Source organism: Ictidomys tridecemlineatus, chromosome 11, assembly GCF_052094955.1.
Source record: "Ictidomys tridecemlineatus isolate mIctTri1 chromosome 11, mIctTri1.hap1, whole genome shotgun sequence".
Lineage (NCBI taxonomy): Eukaryota > Metazoa > Chordata > Mammalia > Rodentia > Sciuridae > Ictidomys > Ictidomys tridecemlineatus.
The window spans coordinates 107,578,900-107,604,883 of record NC_135487.1 but is presented as its reverse complement, the minus strand read 5'-3'; the positions used below and the strand labels follow the sequence as shown (position 1 = coordinate 107,604,883).

Sequence of the window (25,984 nt, the reverse complement as noted above, 5' to 3'; positions counted from 1 at the left end):
AAAACACCAATAAATATGTGAAAAAAAAGTTCAACATTTTTAGCAATCAGGGAAATGTAAATCAAAACTATACTAAGTTCCATCTAACTCCAGTCAGAATGGCAATGGTCAAGAACACAAACAATAAATACAAGATTGTGGGGAGAAAGGAATACTTGTACATTTTTGATGGGATGGCAGACTAGTACAACCACTCTGAAAAGCAGTATGCAATTTCCTCAAAAAACTAGGGATGGAACCATCATATGACCCAGCTATCCTACTCTCCAGTATTTTCCCAAAAGATCTAAATCAGCATACTAAAGTAGCACCATCACATCAATGTTTATAGCAGCACAATTTACAATAGCTAAATTACAGAATCCACCAGATGCCTGTCAATAGATGAATGAATAAAGAAATTGTGAGAGATACACACACACACACACACACACACACACACACACACAATGGAGTTCTGCTCAGCCATTAAAAAGAATGAAATTATGACATTTGCTGGTAAATGGATGGAAATCAAAAATACCACACTAGGTGAAATTAGACAAACTCAGAAACTCAAAGGTCAAATGTTCTCATATGTGGAAGCTAGAGTAAAATAAAGGAAAGGGGGAAGGAATGATAAGATTACATAGAGAACCAATCCAATACAAATTAATTAATCAAAGACAAATGAAAGGAAGTCTAGTAGAGTAGAAGAGGGAGGGGGGAAGATGGGACAGAAAAGAGGGGAAGAGGGGGCATCATTAACTGAAACCTATTTCCATGCATGTATGAGTTTGTGAGGATTAATCCTATTTATAACCATAAACTCTAATACAAAAAAAAAAGGAATGACTTTTTTAAAATACAAAAAGCAAGCCAGGCACAGAAGCACACACCTATAATCCCAGCAACTTGGGAAGCTGAGACAGGAGGAGGAATGCAAGTTCAAGGCCAGCCTCAGCAAACTTAGTGATGTCCTAAGCACACAGTGAGACCCTGTCTCTTAAGTTTAAAAATAAAAGATTGGAGATGTGATGCAATGATAAAGCCCCTCTGGGTTCAATCTCCAGTACCAATAAAAAAAAAAAAGAAAGGAAAAAAAGCCAGACCAAACATAATTTTATGTTTATAGTATTAGAACTATAAACATCTGTCATATTTATTCTTATACCAATTGGTAAAATAAAATTAAAATATTTTAGATATATCATTTGTTGCTAAATTTCATTATAAATTTTAAAATTAAAAAGAAAGCCATTTTACTTTTGGAGGTTGATACTTTCTGACTGTAAAGTTGGGCCACATGAAGAAAAATCACTTCAGCTTTTGATCCCTTCTGTAGTGCAGTCTGGTCCTCACTAGTCAAATTTTCGAATCCTTTAATAAAAGATCATGAAAATATATATAGATAATGAAAAATAATTTTCATACATAGTATTTAATGTTTTAAATTATTAATTTTCTTATGAATTCTAAATGTTCCCTTAGAATAATCATGATATATAACTTCAAATTTGAATAAAATTCTTGATTGCACATGGAAATACTTTGGGGCACTTTCATCAGATAATCCTTTTCTTCTAGCAAGGACAAATTAAACATACTTGATTTAGACTTGAAGAATTTATTTTATAATGAATCATGTGTGCATGTAAATAGCTAAGTTTTGGCCAAGAGTGGCTCCACATTTTTAATATTGTACAGGGAATCTTCTTTTTGTTTCATGTTTCATTTAAAACAACAAAAACAAATCATTTCCAAAAATTAAACATGCAAATAAATACGTTTATCATAACTCGTAAGTGTTGATGTATTTCAATAATATTTTTAAATATTTAGATTTTCACCCACATGATTAATTGGAGCAGGCAGACATAAACATGTTTTGGCAGTTAGAAGTGGCATTGGTAGAAAACATAGAGGTTTTGTTTTCCTTACAATACCCTCTTCCTTTAAAATATGCAACATTTTTAAAAATTGAAATGGTAAATTAGTTTTTTCCAAAAGCAAAGTAATTACCTGGAAGTCCCTTGGTAAACTCCATCATCCCATGGACATGAAGGATAGCTATCTCTAAGAGTTGTAAAAAGCTCAGTTCAAGATTGGTATATTCCTGCAGCTAACCCATAGAAAGAACTACAATTAATAAATTATTATATTCATTTAAACAACTGTTGAAACTTTAAACTGTTGTGTTAGTCCTTCATTTTTTAAAGAAATTATCATTAAAAAAAATGTTAAAGAAACATTTTCTAAAGAAAATGTTATAAAATGTTATTAAAAAGTTATGAACTATTTCTTGCTAGTAATACATACAAATTTCTTTGTTTCGTCCAAAGGAATCATATATTTTTGATGTGCAGCCACAATGTTATTAATAAGCTGATGTTCCTCTTGAGTTAATTCCATGCTCTCCTGAGTCTGTTAGAAAGTATAGTGAGAAATTATTCATGCATACTCATTAAACAAAACATCATTAAAGAAAAAACAAAAAAAATTATAAATGAAGAAGTCTTGCCACTTTTCCAGATCTAGTGGTGGATGATACAAGTTTGTTGTCTGCTCCTTCCTCTTCCACTTTGACATTATAGTAAAAACTATTCTTCTGCTTAAAGTTCTTTCGAAGCCTCTTTGATTTGCGTTGGATTTCTGTGAGTAAACCTGTGATATTATAAAATTTATGTAAAACATTTTTGACTTGGCAATAACATAATAGGATTTTTATGAAATTGTCTTATATTGTATACTTGTATGACACTAGACTTGACTTTTTACAAAGAATATTTATTTGGGGATATTTATATCACAGCAATTTAATTTATTATATTTATTTCTCCTTTTTCTTATAAAATTATGGTGAATACCTAAAAGCCCTTTATTCAAGCAAAAAATCAAAAATTAATTTTGTCCGTCCAAATTATAAATTTAAAATTTTATATAATAACACCAACAGTAATTATATCCTGAAAGCAATATAGAATATTGTTTATAGAGCAGTGGAACTACCTTACCAACAGCTTCTTGTGATTTTTCAAAATGAGTAAAGTCAAGATTTTTTCGTGTTATAAACAAGACCAAGGTACTGATACATTTTTGTAAACAATTTTAATTTAGGGTTTATTGTGTTTATGGGTTGTTTTTTTTTTTTAGTTGTTGATAGACCTTTATTTTATTTATTTATATGTGGTGCTGAGAATCGAACACTGTGCCTCAACATGCCAGGCAAGTGCGTTACCACTGAGCCACAGGCACAGCTTTATGTGTTTATGGGTTTTTAAATCTTCATCTGGTACCTCTATCTGAACAGCAGTCCATCAGTCACTACTAAAATTAGTCAAATATTAATATTTACCTTTTGCAATGTGAGCCATTTCTATAAGCATTTAAAACATAGCTATTATATTAAAAAACATTATATGCTGGGGTGCAGCTCAGTGATAAAGTGCTTGCCTAGCATGCATGAGGCCCTAGGTTTGATCCCCAACACTGTAAACATAAATAAATAAATAAATAAACAAATAAATAAATCTAAAACTTGCTGGGCACAGTAGCACACATCTGTAATCCTGGCAATTTGGGAGACTGAGGCAGGAGTGTTGCAAGTTTGAAACCAGCCTCAACAAGTTAGCAAGACTCTCAGCAACTTAGCATTCAATTCCTAGTACCAAAATTATTAATTAATTTAAAATATTATATCAGGAGCTATAATGGAGAACAAAAGCCTTAGTCCCTTTCTAAATGATTTCATCATTTTTGTTAGGGAACAAGAATATATCCAAATATAAAGCCATTTTAGCTGGGTATGGTAGCACTTGCCTGTAATCCCAGGGACTCAGAACATTGAGGCAGGATGATTGCAAATACAAAGTGAGCTTCAGCAACTAAGTGAAGCCCTAATCAACTTATCTAGAACATATGTCAAAATTTAAAAAGCACCAGATGTGGTGGCGCACACCTCTAGTCCCAAAAGCTGGTTTGGCTGAGGCAAGAAGGATTGGAGGTTCAAAACCAGCCTCAGCAACTTAGTGAATTCTTGAGCAACTTAATGAAACCTTGTCTCAAAAAAAAAAAAATGCACACGCACACACACACACATACACACACATATGGCTGAGGATGTGGCTCAGTGGTTAAGCACCCCTGGGTTCACAAATATGAAGCCATTTAAAACATCAAGAAAGGGTGCTGAGTGGTTTTCAAGATGGCAGAATAGAGGAAGTTGCTTTCCTGGATGCTCCATGATATGAAACCAAGAAAGTAGATAGGCAACTTCTCTACAAATGAGGTACTTGAAACCTTTCAGGACACTACAAGTCCACAGGATAGAAATTCTATTACCTTGGATCCATACTACTAGATGGGTAGACACACAAACAACATGAAAAACCAAGGGAACAAATTTTCCCAAACAAACCAAGATACTCCAATAACAGAATTCATCAACACCACAGTGGAAGAAATGTCAGAGAGAAGGAGTTTAGAATATACATAGTTAAACTGATCTGCAAAGTAAAGGATGGTATTAAGAGTGAAATCAGAGAGTAAATAGGGGAAGTGAAAGATCACTTCAATAAAGAGGAAGAAATGCTGGGGAAAAAAAGCAAGCAGAAATCCTTATAATGAAGGAATCAATAAACCAAATTAAAAATTCAATGGAAAGTATCACCAATGGACTAGACTACTTGCAAGACAAAACTTCAAGCAATGAAGACAAAATACATAATCTTGAAAATAGAGTTGACCACGGTGAGAAGATGTTAAGAAACTATGAACAAAACTTCCAGGAAATATGGGAAAACATTAAAAGACCAAATTTAAGATTTTGGGGGATAGATAAAGGCACGGAAATACAAACCAAAGGAACGCACAATATTTCCAATGAAATTATAACTGGAAATTTCCCAAACCCAAAGAATGAAATGGAAAATCAAATACAAGAAGCTTACAGGACCCCAAATATACAAAATTACAACAGACCCACACCAAAACACATTATAATGAAAATGCATAACATTCAGAATAAGGATGGGATTTTAAAGGATACAAGAGAAAAGTATCAAATTACATATAGGGGGAAACCAATTCAGATCTCAGCTGATTTCTCAACCCAGACACTCAAAGCTAGGAGGTCCTAGAATAACATACACCAAGCTCTAAGAGAAAATGATGCCAACTAAGAATTCCATATCTAGCAAAATTAAGCTTCAGATTTGAAGATGAAATAAAAACATTCCATGATAAACAAAAGTTAAAAGAATTTGCAACTGAGAAAGCTTGCACTACAGAACATTCTCAATAAAATATTCTGTAAGGATGAAATGGGGAAAAAAAAGTGAAAACCAACAATAGTGAAACTACACTAAAGGAATAGTCAATCAAAGGAAAAACTAATTCAAATTAAAGACTACAAATAAACCCAAGTGATCGGGAATACAAATATCTCAATAATAACCTAGAACATTAATGATCTAAACTCATCAATCAAAAGACATAGTCTGGAAACCTGGATTGGAAAACAAGACCCAACAATGTGCTGTCTCCAAAAGACTCATCTCATAGGCAAACACATCCACAGATTGCATGTGAAAGGATGGGAAAAACCATATCATTCACATGGATCATGTAAACAAGCAGAGGTCTCTTTTTTAATATTTATTTTTTAGGGGCTGTGGATGTGGGTCAAGTGGTAGCGTGCTCTCCTGGCATGCGTGGGGCACTAGGTTCAATCCTCAACACCACATAAAAATAAAAAAATAAAGATGTTGTGTCCACCGAAAACTAAAAAATAAATATTAAAAAATTCTCTCTCTCTCTCTTAAGAAAAAATACTTATTTTTTAGTTGTGGTTGGACACAATACCTTTATTTCACTTATTTATTTTTATGTGGTGCTGAGAATCAAACCCAGGGTCTCGCACATGCAAGGCAAACACTCTACTGCTGAGCTACAACCCCAGCCCACAAGCAGAGGTTTCTATCCTTGTGTCAGATAAAGTAGACTTCAAGCCAACATTAATCAGAAGGGACAAAGAAGGACATTTCATACTTCTTGAGGGAATTATACATCAATAAGACATAACAATTGTAAATATTTATGCCCCAAACAATGGAGCATCTACACACATCAAACAAACCCTTCTCAATTTCAAGAATCAAATAGACCACAACACAATAATACTGGGTGACTTTAACACTACTCTCTCACTACTGGATAGGACCTCCTAACAAAAACTAAACAAAGAAACTATAGAACTAGAATCAGGTGGTATAGCGATACCAGACTTCAAACTATACTACAGAGCAATAGTAACAAAAACAGCATGGTACTGGTACCAAATCAGGCGGGTGGACCAATGGTACAGAATAGAGGACACAGAAACCAACCCACAAAACTACAACTTTCTTATATTTGATAAAGGGGCTAAAAGCATGCAATGGAGGAAGGATAGCATCTTCAACAAATGGTGCTGGGAAAACTGGAAATCCATATGCAACAAAATGAAACTGAATCCCTTTCTCTCGCCATGCACAAAAGTTAACTCAAAATGGATCAAGGAGCTTGATATCAAATCAGAGCCACGGCATCTGATAGAAGAAAAAGTTGACTACGACCTACATACTGTGGGGTCAGGCTCCAAATTCCTCAATAGGACACCCATAGCACAAGAGTTAATATCTAGAATCAACAAATGGGACTTACTCAAACTAAAAAGTTTTTTCTCAGCAAAAGAAACAATAAGAGAGGTAAATAGGGAGCCTACATCCTGGGAACAAATTTTTACTCCTCACACTTCAGATAGAGCCCTAATATCCAGAGTATACAAAGAACTCAAAAACTTAGACAATAAGATAACAAATAACCCAATCAACAAATGGGCTAAGGACCTGAACAGACACTTCTCAGAGGAGGACATACAATCAATCAACAAGTACATGAAAAAATGCTCACCATCTCTAGCAGTCAGAGGAATGCAAATCAAAACTACCCTAAGATACCATCTCACTCCAGTAAGATTGGCAGCCATTATAAAGTCAAACAACAAGTGCTGGCGAGGATGTGGGGAAAAGGGTACACTTGTACATTGTTGGTGGGACTGCAAATTGGTGCAACCAATTTGGAAAGCAGTATGGAGATTTCTTGGAAAGCTGGGAATGGAACCACCATTTGACCCAGCTATTCCCCTTCTGGGTCTATTCCCTAAAGACCTAAAAAGAGCATGCTACAGGGACACTGCTATATCGATGTTCATAGCAGCACAATTCACAATAGCAAGACTGTGGAACCAATCTAGATGCCCTAGACGAATGGATAAAAAAAAATGTGGCATTTATACACAATGGAGTATTACTCTGCATTAAAAAATGACAAAATCATAGAATTTGGAGGGAAATGGATGGCATTAGAGCAGATTATGCTAAGTGAAGCTAGCCAATCCCTAAAAAACAAATGCCAAATGTCTTCTTTGATATAAGGAGAGTAACTAAGAACAGTGTAGGGAAGAAGAGCATGAGAAGAAGACTAACATTCAACAGGGATGAGAGGTGGAAGGGAAAAGGAGAGAGAAGGGAAATTGCATGGAAATGGAAGGAGACCCTCAGGGTTATACAAAATTACATATAAGAGGAAGTGAGGAGAAAGGGAAAAATAATACAAGGGGGAGAATTGAATTACAGTAGAGGGGGTAGAGAGAGAAGAGGGGAGGGGAGGGGGATAGTAGAGGATAGGAAAGGCAGCAGAATACAACAGACATGAGTATGTCAATATGTAAATCAATGGAAGTGTAACTGATGTGATTCTGCAATCTGTATACGGGGTAAAAATGGGAGTTCATAACCCACTTGAATCAAAGTGTGAAATATGATATATCAAGAACTATGTAATGTTTTGAACAACCAATAAAAAAAGAAAAAGAAAAAAAAAGAAACTATAGAACTAAATAATACAATCAATAATTTAGACTTAACAGACACATATAGAATATTTCATCCATTAATGAGCAAATACACTTTCTTCTCAGCAGCACATGGATCCTTCTCTAAAATAGGCCATATCTTATGCCACAAAGCAACTAGAGATAATACCCCGCATTCTATCAGATCATAATGGATTAAAATTAGAAATCAATGATAGAATAAAAAATAGAAGCTACTTTAACATCTGGAGACTAAATAATATGCTATTGAATGATTCATGAATAACAGAAGAAATCAGGGAGGAAATAAAAAATACTTAGAGGTAAATGAGAATAATGATATGACATATCAAAATCTCTGAGACATTATGAATGCTATGCTAACAGGAAAGTTCATTGCATTGAACTCATTCATTAAAAGAATAGAAAGCCAATGAATAAATGACCTAACATTACATCTCAAAGCCCTAGAAAAAAAGAACAAATCAACACCAAAAGCAGTAGAAGACAGGAATAATTAAAATCAGATCTGAAATAAATGAAATTGAAACAAAAGAAAGAATTCAAAAAATCAGCAAAATGTAAAGTTTGTTCTTTGATTACATAAATAAAATTAATAAACCATTAGCCATACTAACAAAGAAAAAGCAAGAGAAAACTCAAATTATTAAAATTCATGATGAAAAAGGAAATATCATGATGGACACTACTGAAATACATAAAATAATCAGACACTATTTTGAAAATTTATACTCTAATAAAATCTTAAAGACATTGACAAATTCCTAGAGACACATGGCCTACCCAAACTGAATCACAAGGACATACACAAATTAAACAGATAAATTTCGTGCAATGAAATTGAAAACACCATCAAAAATATTTCCAATTAAGAAAAGCCCAGGACTAGACAGATTCTCAGCCAATTTCTACAAGAACTTCAAAGGAGAATTAACAACAATCTTCCTCAAATTATTCCATGAAACAGAAAAGGAGGAGAACCCTTCCAAATTCATTCTATGAAGCTAGTATCACCAAACCAAAAAAAGACACATCAAGGAAATAAAACTTCAGACCAATATCCCTAATGAACACAGATACAAAAATTCTCAGTAAAATTCTGGCAAATTGCATACAAAAACATTAAGGGGCTGGGGTTGTGGCTCAGAGGTAGAGTGCTCACCTACCATGCATGGGGCACTGGGTTCAATCCTCAGCACCACATAACAATAAAATGAAGATGTTGTGTCCACCTAAAACTAAAAAATAAATATTTTTTTAAAAACATTTTAAAAAGATAGTGCACCATGATAAAGTGGGGTTCATCGGAGGAATGCAAGATTGGTTCAACATACAAAAATCAATAAGCACAATTTATCACAACAATAGACTTAAAAACAAGAATCATATTATCTCAATAGATGTAGAAAAAGCATTTGACAAAGACAGCACCCCCTTCATGTTCAAAACACTAGAAAAACTAGGGATAATAGGACCATACCTCAGTATTTTAAAAGCTAAATATGCTAAATCCAAGGGCAACATCAAATTTAAAAGGAGAAAAATTGAAAGCATCCCTCTAAGAACTGGAATAAGACAGGATGCCCTCTTTCACCACTTCTATTCAACATTGTCCTTGAAACTCTAGCAGGAGCAATTAGAAGAAAGAAATTAAAGAGATATGAATAGGAAAAGAAAGCTCAAACTAACCCTATTCGATGATGATGATTCTATACTAAGAGGACCCCAAAAATTTCACCAGAAAACTTCTAGAACTAATAAATGAATTCAGCAAAGTAGCAGGATATAAAATTAACACCCAGAGAACAAATGCATTCCTTTACATCAGTGATGAGTCCATTGAAAGAGAAATTAGGAAAACTACCCCATTCACAATAACCTCAAAAAAAAATACTTGGAATCAATCTAATAAAAGAGATGAAAGGCCTACACAATGAAAACTACAGAACACTAAAGAAAGAAATTGAAGAAGTCATTAGAAGATGGAAAGATCTTCCATGCTCTTGGAAAGGCAGAATTAATATTGTCAAAATTACCATACTACCAAAAGCATTATACAGATTTAATACAAATCCTATTAAAATTCCAATGAAATTCTTCATAGAATAGAAAAGGCAGCCATGAAATTCATTTGGAAAAATAAGAAGCTCAGAGTAGTCAAAGCAATCCTTAGAAAAGTGAAAAAGGAAGCACCATGATACCAGTTCTTAAATTATACTACAGAGCCATAGTAATAAAAATGGCATGGTATTGGCACCAAAATAGATACATAGACCAATGGTACTGAATAGAAGACACAGAAACAAATCCACCTGAATATAGTTATCTCATACTAGACATAGGCTCCATAAACATACATTGGAGAAAAGATAGCTTCTTGAAAAAATGATGCTTGAAAACTGGAAATTCATATGCAGCAAAATGAAATCAAACCCTATCTTGCACCTGCACAAAACTCAACTCAAAATGTATCAAGGACTTAAGCACTAGACAGAGATCCTATGCCTAATAGAAGAAAAATTAGGCCCAAATCTCCACCATATGGGCTTAGGAGTTGACTTCCTTAACAAGACTCCTAAAGCACAAGAAGTAAAATCAAGAATCAATAAATGGGATAGATTTGAACTAAAAAGCTTCTTTACAGCAAAGGAAATAATATTGTGAAAAGACAGTCAACAGAATAGGAGAAAATCTTTACCACTTGCACCTTAGATAGAACACTAATCTCTAGGATATATAAAGAACTCAAAAACTTAACACACACACACACAAAAAAACAAATAACCCAATCAATAAATGAGCTAAGGAACCGAACAGACATTTCACAGAAGAAATACAATTGATCAACAAATATATGAAAAAATGTTCAACATCTCTAGCAATTAGAGAAATGCAAATCAAAACTACACTGAAAGCCAAGTGTGATGGCACACATCTGTAATTCCAGCAGCTCAGGAAGCTGAGTCAGGAAGATCAAGAGTTCAAAACCAGCCTCAGCAATGGCGAGGTGCTTAGTAACTCAGTGAGACCCAATCTCTAAATAAAATACAAAGTAGGTCTGGGGATGTGGTCAGTGATTGAGTGCCTCTGAGTTCAATCCCTGGTACAAAAAAAAAAAAAACCTAAACTGAGATTCCATCTCACTCCAGTCAGCATGACAATTATCAAGAATACAAGAAACAATAAATGTTGACAAGGATATGGGGAAAAGGCACACTCATACATTGCTGGTGGCACTGCAAATTTGTGCAACAACTCTGGAAAGCAGTATGGAGATTCCTCAGAAAACTTAGACTTGGAACCACTGTTTGATCTAGTTACCCAATCCTCAGTCTATATCCAAAGGACTTGTGTGTTAAAATCAGTATAATACAGTGATGGAGCCAAATCAATATTTATAGCAGCTCACTTCATAATAATTAAACTATGGAACCAATCTAGGTGGTTGATGAACAGATGAATTGATAAAGAAAATGTCATACACACACACACACAATGGAATATTACTTAAGTCTTCTTCTTAAAGAAGAATGAAATTATGTCATTTACTGGTAAATGGATGGAGCTGGAGAATGTCATGCTAAGTAAAATAAGCCAATCACAAAGAACCAATGTTTTCTCTGATATACAGATGCTAATTCACAATAAGTGGGGAGGGTGGTGGCTAGGGAAGAATAGAGGTACTTGGATTAGACAGAAGGGAGTGAAGGGAGGGGAGGGGAATGGGGTTACAAAGTATAATAGAATAAATCAGACATTATTACCCTATGTGCATATATGATTACGTGACTAGTGTAACACTACACCATGTATAACCAGAAGAATGAGAAGTGATACTCCATTTATGTATGATGTGTCAAAATTCAAATTACTGTCATGTATAACTAATTAGAACAACAACAAAAAAGGGGGTGCAGAGTGCAACTGCCAAGGCACTGTCCTTCACTTGTGTGCTATCAGTGATAGTGACCATGGTGTTAGGAACATGGTGTCCCTGAAGCTTGCATGTTGAAGCCTAACCCACAATATTGCACTAGTTGGACATGTGACCTTCAAAGATGTGATGAAGTCAAAATGAGATAGTTAGGGAGGCCATAATCCAACATGACCTGTCCTTATAAAACTAAGACAAAGAACCCCATCACCAATCCCAGAGAGAGACCTCAGGGGAAGCAAACCCTGTGTGTACCTTGAGTTTGGACTTCCAGCCCTCAGATGAATGAGGAAATGAATCTCTGCTGCTTGTGCCTGCCACCCCACAATCCTGCCAGTTTGCTATACCTAGTCCCAGCAGCCCAAGGAGACTCAGACATACATCAGTAGGAGCTGTACTAGGATGACTGTCTAACTCTCTAAATGCTACCCCTGTGAGTTTGCTTCTGGTGATATGATCATACCCAATTCTAGGAATGAGAGACCTGATGTAAATTTGTAAATATGATGATTCTTCATTTTTTTATGGAATCATTTATTTGATCTTAAAGTGCATGGTTACATTTGTGTTTTTACTCCCACTGTCTAACACATACCCCACAACACTATAGACTCTTGACTTCCAAACCTTTTATCATTATAAATGTCTCCAAAATAAATCACACCTGGAAGCTCAAATAAAAATAATGATAATTTAAAAATAAATAAAACATATCAAGTAAATATCAAAATAATTTGAACTGACTACACATATGCAAAAATAAAGTAGTTAGAATCAGAGGGAATTAATTGTGGGAAAGCTTACTAAAGAGGTATATAAATGTTTAAGTTTAGTTGAGGGGAAAGAAGAGTCCCCTACAGGAAAAGGAAATAACAAAGAGGCAAAGATAAATAAATCACAGAAGGCGGAAAAAATAAAAGTATGTGTATGAAGACATGAATTGGTGTGACTATACAACCAGAGATATGAAAAATTGTGCTCTATATATGTAATAAGAATTGTTATGCATTCCACTGCCGTATATAAATTTTTAAAAAAAGAAGGGGGGAAAATAAACTGATAAAATCTTACACAGAGGCTAGAGGAAATGGTGGTCAAGGACATCAACTATAGAACTATTTCCTCCCCCACACACATTTTTTATTGGTACATTATAGTTATACAAAATAATGGGTTTATTGTTACGTTTGCATACATGCACACAGTATAACAATATTATTTAGCCAATATCACTCCCCAGCACTTTCTCCCTCCCTCCTGTCCTCTCACCCACTCCTTGTCCTCTTCCCTTCCTCTATTCTACTGATCTCCCTTTGATTTTCATGAGATTCCCCCACCCTCAGCACCCTACCTTTCTGTTCTTTTCTTCATTAGCTTCCACACATATGAGAAAACATATGACCCTTGACTTTCTGAGTTTGGCTTATTCCACTTAACATAATGTTCTCAAGTACCATTCATTTTTCTATAAATGACATAATTTCATTTTTATTTATACTGAATAAAACTCTATTGTGTATATACACCACATTTTCTTTATCCATTCATTCATTGATGAACACATAGGCTGGTTCCATAGTTTGGCTATTATGAATTGTGCTGCTATAAACATGGGTACTCAGGTGTCACTATAGTATGATGCCTTTAATTCTTTTTTATTTTATTTTATTTTTTTTTTGAGAGAGAGAGAGAGAGAGACAGAGAGAGAGAGAATTTTTAATATTTATTTCTTAGTTTTCGGCGGACACAACATCTTTGTTTGTATGTGGTGCTGAGGATCGAACCCGGGCCGCACGCATGCTAGGCAAGCGCGCTACCACTTGAGCCACATCCCCAGCCCTGCCTTTAATTCTTAAGGATAAATATCAAGGAGCTGCCTAGTATGTGTGAGGCCCTGGGTTCGACCCTCAGCACCACATATAAAAATAAATACATAAAATGAAGTCATATAAAAAAGCAATGTACCTTCAGAAAAAGATAGTTGGTATAAAGAACTAACTGAGCAACTTGATTAATGGATGAATGTCAATCTGTAGAAAGATTCTTTTTTTATTTCATAAGAGTTTTATTGTGGTAAAATATACATAACATAAAAATTGCCATTTTAGACATTTTGCAGTATAATATTTAGTGGCATTAATTACTTACACAATGTTGTATAGCCATATTGTATTACCAAAAATATTGTATTACTGTGTATTACCAAAAATTCCTATCACCCCAAACAGAAACTATAGCCATTAAATAATAACTCCCTATTCCCCCAGCTTGCAGCCCTTGGGAACCTCTTTCTGCTTTGTGTCCTTATGAATTTGCCTATTCAAGATAGTCCCTTTACGTAGCATCATTACAGTATTTGTCCTTTTGTCCCTGGGTTATTTCACTTAGCATAATGTTTTCAGAGTTCATTTGTAGAAAGATTCTTAATGGTAAATCCCAGTTTCCATCCTGCAACTAGTTCTAGTCATTATTTTAAACTACAATCTGGAAAAAGGTTTTCAATATCAGAAATCATAGGGAAATATCCCAAAATATTATACAACACAAAAATAATTTTAAAAGCTCTTCAGAGACTGAATAATACACTAATAATAATACAAAGGAAATTCACTGAGGATAAATGTTAGGACCAGCATCTGATGTCAACCTCTGACTTTTTCCAATGCTTCTTAGCCTGTGAAATCAGCTTTGCAATGTTTCTGAACTAATCTTGAATATCATGAAGAGTCACTGTCACACATTATATTTCTGATTTTAACATAGTATAATGGTTAACATATAGACATCAGAATACCTGAGTTTAAACCGTGCTCTTAGCTGTGTGCCTCTCTATGATTTAGTTTCCTCATTCATTAAAAAAAAAAAGTATTAACACTGCCTACTTCATGTGGTTACAATAAAAACTGAATGAGATAATATATTGAGATGTTTGGTCCCTTTTTAGTTATGCTTATTGGTTTTCAGCTCCTCAGTGAGAATACAGCCTTGTTTTGAGCCCTAACATATTTGACCAGATACCTAAAAATTTAGATCTCACCACTTCTCTTCCCTGAAAAAAGAGGACTTGGTCCCCTATATCCTCAAACTTTGGCTAGGATTGTAATTCACTAGTGTTCTGAAGCCATGGCATTACAACTAATCTAATTTCAAATTTTATCACACTGAAAACAACCTATTATAATCATACCTCAAAAAATGAACATGGAATACCTTGTCAATAAATCAAGTCTGTCTTTGACATACCACTTTTGAACACTGTAGAAAAAAAATTGACCGGGCTGGGGATGTGGCTCAAATGGTAGCGCGCTCGCCTGGCGTGCGTGCGGCCCAGGTTCGATCCTCAGCACCACATACCAACAAAGATGTTGTGTCCGCCGAGAACTAACAAATAAATATTAAAAAAAAAATTCTCTCTCTCTCTCTCTCTCTCTCTCTCTCTCTCTCTCTCTCTCTCTCTCCTTTCTCTCTCTTAAAAAAAAAAAAAAAAGAAAGAAAAAAATTGACCAACATCCCTCAATATTCAAGGATCCTCCTAGGTTGTTCATCCCAGCCATAAATCTTCACTAATTTATTTCCTCTCATCTTCTACCAGCCTATGCTTGAGGATTCATCATGCCTAAAGCTATGCTTCCCTGAGTTTAGTCTGAATAAGCTATATAGAGATGAGTAAATTAATAATTAACTAATTGTGGATGTAAAAGCAAAGGAAGGTAGTTTGTCAACCCTTAGCTCAACATGAGATAATACTAGGGTCTAGACCTGCTGAGCTACTAACATTGAACTGAGGTTAAAACAGACAAAAATGGATCAATAATACAGACACCTATAAAAACCAACATGCGTTTAATCTATTGTGTGTGTGTGTTTGTGTGTGTGTGGTGCTGGGGATTGAACATAGGGCTTTGTGCATGCAAGGCAAGCACTCTACCAACTGAGCTATATCCCAGCCCTACTTTTAATCTATTTTAATATATTCATAGTAACTAAAAAGATATAAGTATTTGACTTCCACTCTGTATATAAGACCACACATTGAGTACCATATATTTGGTAATGGACGTGGCACTTTAAAATGAGAGAGCCAGACGAGGTGCACACACCTGTAATTTCATGGACTTGGGAGACTGAGGCAGGAGGATTACAAGTTTGTGGTCAGCCTCAGCAACTTAGTGAGGCTCTAAGCAACTTTTTTGAGACCCTGTCTCAAAATAAAAATAAAGAAAAATGGCTGGGAATATGACTCAATAGTTAAGCACCCCTGGGTTCAATTCCTGGTACAAAAATAAATAAAGAGAGAGAAAATAATTCACGAGGGACATAATACTTGAAGAATTATCATGTGGGAAGGGAATTAAGACCAAAAGATAAGCCAATCACCAAAAACCAAAGGTCAAATGTACTCTCTGATAAGCAGATGTTAACATGTAACAAGGGGTTTGGGAGGAAGAATATAAATTTAGTGGATTAGACAAAAGGGAATAAAGGGAAGCAGGGGTAGGAATAGGAAAGACAGTGGAATGAATTGGACATAACCTTCCTATATTCATATATGAATATACCATCAGGGAAACTCATATTCAAACATCTTATATAATTATAGAATAGGATCCTAGTTAGAATAAATTATACTTCATATACATATGTCAAATATACACTACTGTCATGTATATCTAAAAAAGAACACATAAATTAAAAAAGACTCCAGAAGAAAGGAAGTAATGTTTTACAGACCTGTTTGAGCAGGATTCTATGGCCAATTATGACCAATTGATCCGTAAAAAACATCAATCAAAGTACTAAACACTGGATATTCTTAGGTCAATTTAAGGGTAAATGTAACATAAAAGAGCTAATAATTATGGCAGGAATCTGGATGCATGTGAATAATATCTGAATAATGTTTATGTCCATCTATCATAATAACTACACTCATATCAAGTCTCTTTGACCTTTGCATAATTCATTCAAGTTTAAAGGAAAGGAAGGAAGATTTCATTTATAAATTGACACAGAAGAATACAAGTTTCCTTTTATATAGGCTTTCAGACATACGTTACAAGACAATTTATGAAGCCAGACATGGTGGTACACATTTGTAATCCCAGCAACTCAGGAGGGGAGGCAGGAGGATACCAAGTTAAAGAACAACTTCAGCAATTTAGCAAGGCCCTAAAAAAGTTAGTGAGACCCTGTCTCAAAATAAAAAATAAAAAAGGCTGGTGACGTGGCTCAGTCAAAAAGGACCCCTGGGTTCAATCTTATTATCCTCATCACCCCCCCGCCCCCCCCCCACACACACACAAAGACAATTTATCGGGAACTTCGATGGACCAAATTGTATCTCCTAAAATCTCGTATGTTGAAGCTCTAATCCCCAATGTGATGGTATCTGGAGATGGAGCTTTTGGAAAGTAATTATGCTTAGATGAATTGCAAGGATGGGGCCCTGATGATGAAATTAATGCCTTATGAGAAGGGACATCAGAGAGTTTATTTTCTCCTTTTCATTATGTGAGGTGCCGCAATAAGAAGGTAACTGTCTACAACTTAAGATTATTATGGAAGTTGAAGGTTGATTGAACTACATAGAATGGAGAAATGTCCAGGAAAATAATATAATAGCATAATTATAAGATAATAAAGGTTTGCATTAACACTAGATTAGACAGGAAAAGAAAACATTAATATTACTTTATAAAAAATAACTTGAAAATCGTCTGAAAATTTGAGCCAGAGAAAATGGGAAGTAATTCAGAAAATTTTGCCAAAATTTTAGTACTACTATGAGGATTAAATGACATTATTTAACTAAAGCAAAAAATACAGTAAACATAGAAGAGACTCAAAAAATTAGACACTTAACAAGACCCTGTCTCAAAAAAATAAAAAGGTCTGGAGATTTTGATCAATGGCAGAGCAGTCCTGAGTTCAATCTTCAGTCCTAGGGAGATAGGTGGTGGATTATACCCTCTTCTGCCTATGCAGTTGCATTTTTTAACACCTATGTGTTAATTGTTAGGAAGCTCTACATATCTAGTTATCCTGTAGGATTTTGAAAATTACTAACTTAAAATTCTGCTCTTTACAGATATAGTTACAACTTTAGGTTAGGTAACATAAAAATAAAAGAATTTCTAATTAAGATGAAATATGATCATTTCCAAAATTAGAGCAACACAGTTATAGAGTAGGATTTATGGAAATAAATATTCAGATTGATAATTGGCTATCCTAGTTGTATAGTTACCAGAAAAGTAGACTAAACGATATATATAAATGTTCAAAATTATGCCTTGAAGAATGCATTAAGTTCTCAATAAGATAAGAAAATTTAAAATTCCCTCAACAAAATAAACCAAAGCAAAAAACACAATAGTACTTACATTCTGCCAACATGCCTACTGCTTTACACTTTTTCAGTCTGCACTCTTGACATTTTCTACGCATATACATGTCCATTTCACAATGACCACCATTCTTGCAACTATATACTGCATTTTTGGTGATGCTACGTCGAAAAAAACCTAACAATAAAATTTTTCAGATTTTATCATAAGTATTTTAATTGTCATTATTACTAATATATACTGTTATAGTAAATAATTAAGTTAACTAAATTATTTCTCAAATTTTTTTCTCTTGACAAAAAGTTTTTGCTTAATATGCATTTATCTGGAAAATTGATCTTTTCCTAATTGATCTATTCTATCCCAACATTGTGCCTTTAAATAGTCACACACCTGAGAATTAAACTAAATAATTCTATCACATTAAGAGACTCTAGTTTTACAATAGTTATAATGTATCATCTAAAAGCCTTTTTAAAACTTTTACAGATAATCAAGTTCCCCTGAAGCATCTCTCACTGGTCTCTTGAAAGAATATGTGATCAGGTAAATAAAACCATAAGAAAAACCTTTTTTCTCATACTTTCATACCTGCCCATATCCCATCACCCCCACCACCACCACCTTTGTTATTGTACTTCCCCGGAAGAGAAAGTGCTGCTAGTTTGGTTTAAGACATTAAAGAGTTCATAATTGGTGGAAGGAAGGAAGGTTTTCTATTTCACTTCCTAATCCTTGCAAAAAAACAGTTCCTCTTCCCATTTCCTCCTTTATTTCTTGTTCTATGCAAGTTCCTGACCTCTTCCTCTTCTTTCCATTTCACACAGTGAAGTTACTAAGCTTAGTCAGTGCCCTCCTGACTAAGTCTTAGTTTAGGTTTTCAGAACTACTCCTCATTTTTTAACCTAATTTTAATAGCAAAACCCTGCATTTCAAGAGTAGGCACACATTTGCCCCACTGTTCTATTTACAAAGCTCATTCTCTGTGGTCTTCATTTGGCTATTCTTTGAAGAAATAGGTTGAGAGTTTTCTGAAAATAAAACTTAACTTGACCTCTAACTAATATTTATACCTATGCCATATTGGCCTAATCATTTCTAGATTCAGTCCTAACCTTGATTTTTTTTTCCAGTGCTAAAATTCAAATCCAGGGCCTTGTATTTATGCTAGGCAAGTGCTCTACCTGCTGAGATACATCCCCAATCCTACATTTATGAATTTAAAAGTGCAAGAGTACTTCAAAACTGTTCAAAATCAAAGAATGTTTCATTCTTTGCAGATGTCAGTTTTGGTCTTCACTTTCAGACCTTCAATTTTTCTTCAAAAAAAAATTTCAAGATAAGAATGGTGGCACAGGCCTGTAATCCCAACTTCTCAGGCGGCTGAGACTGTAGGTTCACAAGCTGGAGGCTAGCCTGGGCAATTTAGTGAGACTAAATTGTATCAAAAAATAAATTATAAAAGGGTAAAAGGGGCTAGGGATATAGCTCAGTGGTAGAACACTTGCCTAGGATGTGTAAAGTCCTGGGTTTGATCCCCAGCACCACACAGACACACAGACACACACACACACACACACACACACACACAGAGAAATAGAAATAGAAAAGAAAAATAGGCTTAGAATATTGAAAGTCACTTAATTCAAATCCTCTCCAAATGCATAACTTACATCAACCACATAAAAAGAAATAATGTTTAACATTCAAATCTTTTTCAAAGATCTATTCCAGCATCAGATTCTTCTAGGAATATGAAATCTTTCTGTTATATTAATATTGAATTTTATATTTAAATGTAAAAGCCCTTAGCAAAAATGAAAAGAAAACTGAACTTAAATTTTATATTTTATTTTTATGTCTTTGATACCACTGATTGATCACTTTAAACATGCCATTGCTCATTCTGATTTGATTTTTCACACTTTAAAAGGAAAAGTATTCTCATATGCCTAGGATGTCATGGCTCTTCAGTGAACACTAAGATTTCAAGTTTCTTTTAACTTTATCCTTACCTTTGCAACCTTCACAAGTAAGTGCATTGTAATGATATCCTGATGCCTTATCACCACAAACTACACAGAGTTCTTTCTGTCCCTTCATTTGCAAAGAACAAGTTGGCTTGGATCTTTTTATTCCAGGGTATCCATCTTCAACATTGTGAGCAACCACATAAGTGGTTTTATTTAATTCACAAGAATCAAGTCCACACTGTCCATCACCACTATACTGTGGATCCACGCCATAGGTGTCGAAATGGTTTTGTAAAGATTGGGATTGTAGAGCTGGAGGAAACTGAGCTGTAGAATACTGGCAATGAGGTGATTCTTGAAAATCAGTGTTGTACAGCTGATAATCAATTTGTTCTGGCAAAATATCTAGTTTTATTTTTTTTAAAAAAAAAGAGCAAATAGTAAAAAGTCAAATTTTCTTAATTTATTTTCAAATTTCAAAATATTTCATGCTCAACAAAGAGTTTAATATTCCTACTATGTCCCATTGCAATATATTGATAAATGTTACCATCCCAGAGATACGCAGAGGTTGATCAGGAGCTAAAGAAAGGGTAAAGTTTCCTAATGGCTCATATACCAATTCCATCTCCCTTCTTAGTAGAAGAGTTCGAAATGGAAGAAGAGGCTCCCTATCTTCTACATTTTCCTTGTCCCACTTATACTGGTCTTAGTGCAAACAGGTCAGAAACTAAGTGAATTAATAAGTTATTCCACCCTCAAAAAAAAAAGAAAGAAAGAAAAGCTAACATACATTTTTAGCTTATATGGTTAAGAAATGTTTTTGTTTGAACTTCTCATTTAATATATCAATACTCTCCTTTTTCACTTATAGCCTAACTTAAATTACTATTTTCTTTTTTGTTCTGGTGTTTATCTGGGGAAAAATTCACCTACCTTGCAGGATTATATAAGAATGAAATTTTAAAAAAGAATGAAATAAAATATGATAGTTAAAAGCATATATAAACTATAAATTGATATCTATTGTATATCATTATTATTATCAGAAGTTCCCAAACACCAACTTACTTCCTGCTTTTGTTAGAATTATTGATTTAAATCCAAAATATTGGCTCCAACAGAACCCCAGGATACTTAGTTGTTCCATGTCTGTAACTAGTAATAGTTGTACTTTTCATGGTGCTTAATCACCTGGTGATAAGACTTATTCTTACTCAAAAATTTTACTACAAAGATTGGTAAACAGTACAATTTCTATTGTTTCGTATAAGTCATTTACAATCTTAGAGCATCCAATACAACTCTAAAGGTTGAATGAATACTAAATAGCCTGATATAAGAAGAAAGGTTATAAGTAAAACAATGTAGGCTTAAAGAAGAAGAAGAAAGAAGGAGGAGGAAGAGGAGAAGGGGAAGACCCTTCTTGGATGACAGACAAAACAAACAAAAAAACTGTCTTTTTCACCCCAGTAGAACACTACCTAATGTTCCATTTTCATGGAAAACAGTTTAAATTACTTTTTGAAAATGGCAAGATGAAATTTTTATTATTGCCTTGGTCTTTTTGTAAAAAGTAAAATAAAAAATCTATTGTCTCTGCATTGTTTTCTTTCTTTCCCTTTTACAAGAATCTTACATTAGGACTAAAATTTCAAGTATGCTAAATAACAATAAATAATAATAAAATTTCAAGTATATTACTGTGAATTCCATTTACTAAACTGCATAAAAACTAACTTCAACTAACTCCTAAAAATAACTCCAGTTTTTTAATTGAGTATAATTTTAAACTGTTACATCTTTTCCTCTTTACCTTTGATTCTGGACTAATAATATATTACTGGTTTTTAAAATTATTTTTTCCTGTAGAAAATTATTTATTCATTTGTTACTTTTTTTAAAAAAATCTTTAATTAACCATAATTCCTATAAAAATATTTATTGACTATTTTACTTTAGTTCTTTGTTACATACCATAGTACTGCATAGGTTCAGCAAGACAGTACCCATCAAACGTAGTAACATAAGTGTTTGCCATTCTCTGGTACAATTCCCACTGCTTCATTCACTTCAGGCAATGCTGAACTTTTCAGAATCAAACCTGAAGAAAAAAAATTTCACAGACTATTTGAACAGGTGATTGTTAAATTAGTATGATCTGATAGTATAGTGTACTTTAAAAAAATAGTTTAGCAGAATTTATGCATAATTTATATTTATACTTTAATTGACAAAATGATGATTTTCATATCTCTAAGCATCAAATTATTTAATTTTGCCAATTTCTTATTGCTCAGCTATTTACAAATAACTTAATAAATTTTGGTAGGTAATCATCATTATCAGCTCTAATGTTATTTGTAAAAGCGTAGCAAGTTTACTGGGCTGGGGTCATAGCTCAATGGTAGAGTGCTTGCTTAGCACGTGTGAGCCACTGAGTTAAATCCTCAACACCACATAAAAATAAATAAATAAAATAAAGGTATTGTGTTCGTCTACAACAAAAATGTATTTTTAAATAACAAATTTATTGTTGTTTATAAATGTATTAAGCTTACTAATTATTATTATATTAAGCTTATTTGTATGTTTGTTAAAAAAAAAAGAAAAAAAAAAAAGCTTTCGGGCTGGGGATATGGCTCAAGCGGTAGCGTGCTCGCCTGGCATGAGTGCGGCCCGGGTTCGATCCTCAGCACCACATACAAAAAACAAAAGATGTTGTGTCTGCCAAAAAATAAAAAATAAATATTAAAGATTCTCTCTCTCTCTCTCTCTCTCTCTCTCTCTCTTAAAAAAATAAATAAATCTTCTCTGTTTAAAAAAAAAAAGCTTTCAAGTTAGGCCTCATAGATTGCTTTCCCCACTCACTTATGGATTATTAATTCTGCCTGGGCTGGGGATATAACTCAGTGGTAGAGCACTTGCCTAGCATGTGGAAGGCCTTGGATTTGATACCCAGTATCTCCCTGATCCTTAGCTTTCTCATGTGTAAAAGTAGTAAAACCCTATGACAAAATTGTTAGGAGAGTTTAATTAGTGTATTAAAATCCAACACAATTCTTGGCAATGATTGATTTCCAAATTATTATTCTAAATAGAGATGAATTAGGAAGAAAATTTCAACTTTTTTATAATTATAGAAGAAATTAAAGAATAGGAAAGCAATAGCTTTTTTAGCACTTTTTTTATCATCTAAGTTCTTTGTAAATATTTTCATAGCACTGTGGTATGCTGAATATTAAAACATTAATTTTGGTTCTGCTTAACTAACAACAGTTCATTACTAAAAAAAAAATAATGAGGAAAAATTTTTAAAAATATAAGACTATCCTTATGGGAAAACTATTTTTGTTATTTTGCAGGAAGGAACTCAAAAAGATTACATCTTTGAATAGAATTAAACAGGAAATCCCAGTTTAAGAAATTGGAAACTATTGTAAGAAAATAAAGATCACTATAGAGGCCACTGTTTATAGCTTTATGCTGTCCATTAGAAGAAAAAAAGATTATTTTCCATCTTTAAAATGAAACAAAAAAGCTGGGCATACTGGTGCATGCCTGTAATCCCAGTGGCTCAGGAGGCTGAGGCAGGGGAATCATGAGTTCAAAGGCAGCCTCAGCATTTTAGTGATGTCCTATGCAATTTAGTAAGATCCTGTCTCAAATTTTAAAAAGAGCAGAGAGGATGTGCTGAGTTGGGAATGTGACTCAGTAGATTCAATCTCTGGCACGAAGAAGAAGAAAGAGAAGAAGGGCTTTATTTTTTTTTTTTTTTAAAGAGAGAGTGAGAGAGGAGAGAGAGAGAGGGAGAGAGAATTTTTAATATTTATTTTTTAGCTCTCGGCAGACACAACATCTTTGTTGGTATGTGGTGCTGAGGATCAAACCTGGGCCGCATGCATGCCAGGCGAGCTCGCTACCGCTTGAGCCACATCCCCAGCCCAAGAAGGGCTTTAAATAATGCTAAAAGGTATACACACATGAAAAACTTCTGAGATAGCTTCTGAGATGACTGGATAACGTTTTACTTTGATTTATTACTAATGTGATAGATTCATGACTAAGATTTATACATCCATGAAGGTGATTAAATAGTAATATCTCTGAAATTTGTTTCCTTTATCATTTAATAGGATCCAGGTTCCTTTAAAAGCATTTGAATTTTCCAGTCCTCTACTGGCATAACAGTCATGTACAGTATATACTGGATGGAACAGTGGGAACAAGAGCAGTGCCCCAAACAGCAGTGCACTTTCAACATGAAGTTTCCCTTGAAAAGTAAGGACTAATGTCAATCTGATCAGTTAGTACATAGTTCTCTTTTTCCTCTACTAAAACAAGTCAATTCTGAATGCTATTCGTTTAATTTTAATTTGTTTCGTTCTTCCCAAGCTTTTCTTCTGAGTTTCTTAGAAAATTACAAATGAACATGAAAATTTGAAGTTGTTATTCTTTCTCCTTTTAAATTTGCTGAATTTACCACTAAACTTCACATATACAGTGTTAAATATCTGAAGGAGACTGAAAATTAAAATAGCATTCAGTACGGTTTAGAATCAGACTCTGCTGACTGAGAGTTTATTTGAAAATAATATAGAACAAACCAGAAGTAGTACATTAAACACAACTGGCAATATATGGTAATACATACTAACAATTACATAAAGATCTTATAGTAATGCCACTGTCAAGGTAAATATTGTAAATAACAATATTCTAAAACCAAGTCCTTCTAATAATGGTAAATAAGTGTGTTAAAATGTTATCTTTCACAGATCTGTTTTTATAAGCTTATGGACTAGTTTTACTCCAGGTTATGTATGGGACATATACAAAAGTAAGCCTCTGGTAAAAAGATTTCTTTTAAAATATGAAATTTCTATCTTTTTTACAAACTCACATTAATATTTGCACTATTATTAATGTAAGATTTTTGCTAAATTTTCTTCAGACTTTTAAATGTTTAACAGAAATACTATAATACATGTGCATAATAAAATAAACCTTTCAAAATATTCATGAAATTAGTCTAAAAACATTTCAGCAAACTATTAATAATACAGAGCAGTATATAATCAAAAATTTCCTATTTTATTAAAAAGAAAAGCTTCAATGGCTCTGAAATGGTTCTGTTTTATTATCTTTCCTAGTAAATATTTATTTAAAATAAAATAACTTCATTAGAAGAGGATTTTTTATCAAGAGGTTCAACTTGACAAAGTCTATGCTTTTTCTGTGACAAATATAACTTTAATAAAATCTGTGTTTTTCACAGGTTGTAATGGTTATTTACTGAATAAATGCTTAATTCTATAAATAAATTTGCATTTCCTCCTCCTTAATCAAAATCGTTCTCAATTAACTTTCAGATAGCTAGAGTTTTGAAAGGAAAAACATCCATTCCTGAAAACTAGATCTACATGTTAGAGAATTTCTCATTTTTTACATTTTACATTACATTTGCAATACAAATCACTTGAATAATGAATAAATGAATCACATGGATTGATACAATTGAAAACTAGATTGCTTCAAAAGAAAAACAGTTAAGTTTTCATAGTAGCATCTACTAAAAGTGATACATAATTATAAAAACATTTTTCACGGAAGTGTTATTCTTTGATATATAATTATAAAAAGGTTTTTTAATGGTAAGGCTTCTTTGAGCTAAAATTCTCTAGTCAGAGCTTATTGGAGCCAAGGAAAATGAAAAGAATATATTTGAACAACACAAATTAAGGTCCACTGGTTCCTTTATAAGAGTTAATACTTTAGAATATAGAGGACTTTTGACACCATATAGTCTTCATAT

At 33.6% G+C, this 25,984-nt stretch overlaps 1 protein-coding gene across 1 annotated transcript in view; it reads right to left on the bottom strand.

Moving 5' to 3' along the window:
- The window catches only part of LOC101962886 (bile acid receptor), a 39,247-nt gene that overhangs the window by 11,739 nt on the left and 1,524 nt on the right, over nucleotides 1–25,984 (bottom strand). The window contains exons 2-8 of the mRNA XM_005334944.2: nucleotides 22,147–22,273; nucleotides 20,212–20,574; nucleotides 18,233–18,373; nucleotides 2,501–2,643; nucleotides 2,299–2,403; nucleotides 2,002–2,101; nucleotides 1,246–1,359 (exon numbers count right to left, since the gene is read on the bottom strand). Of these exons, the coding sequence (XP_005335001.2) occupies nucleotides 1,246–1,359; nucleotides 2,002–2,101; nucleotides 2,299–2,403; nucleotides 2,501–2,643; nucleotides 18,233–18,373; nucleotides 20,212–20,574; nucleotides 22,147–22,237 (1,057 nt within the window). The 5' untranslated portion in view covers nucleotides 22,238–22,273. The remainder of the gene's footprint in view (nucleotides 1–1,245; nucleotides 1,360–2,001; nucleotides 2,102–2,298; nucleotides 2,404–2,500; nucleotides 2,644–18,232; nucleotides 18,374–20,211; nucleotides 20,575–22,146; nucleotides 22,274–25,984) is intronic.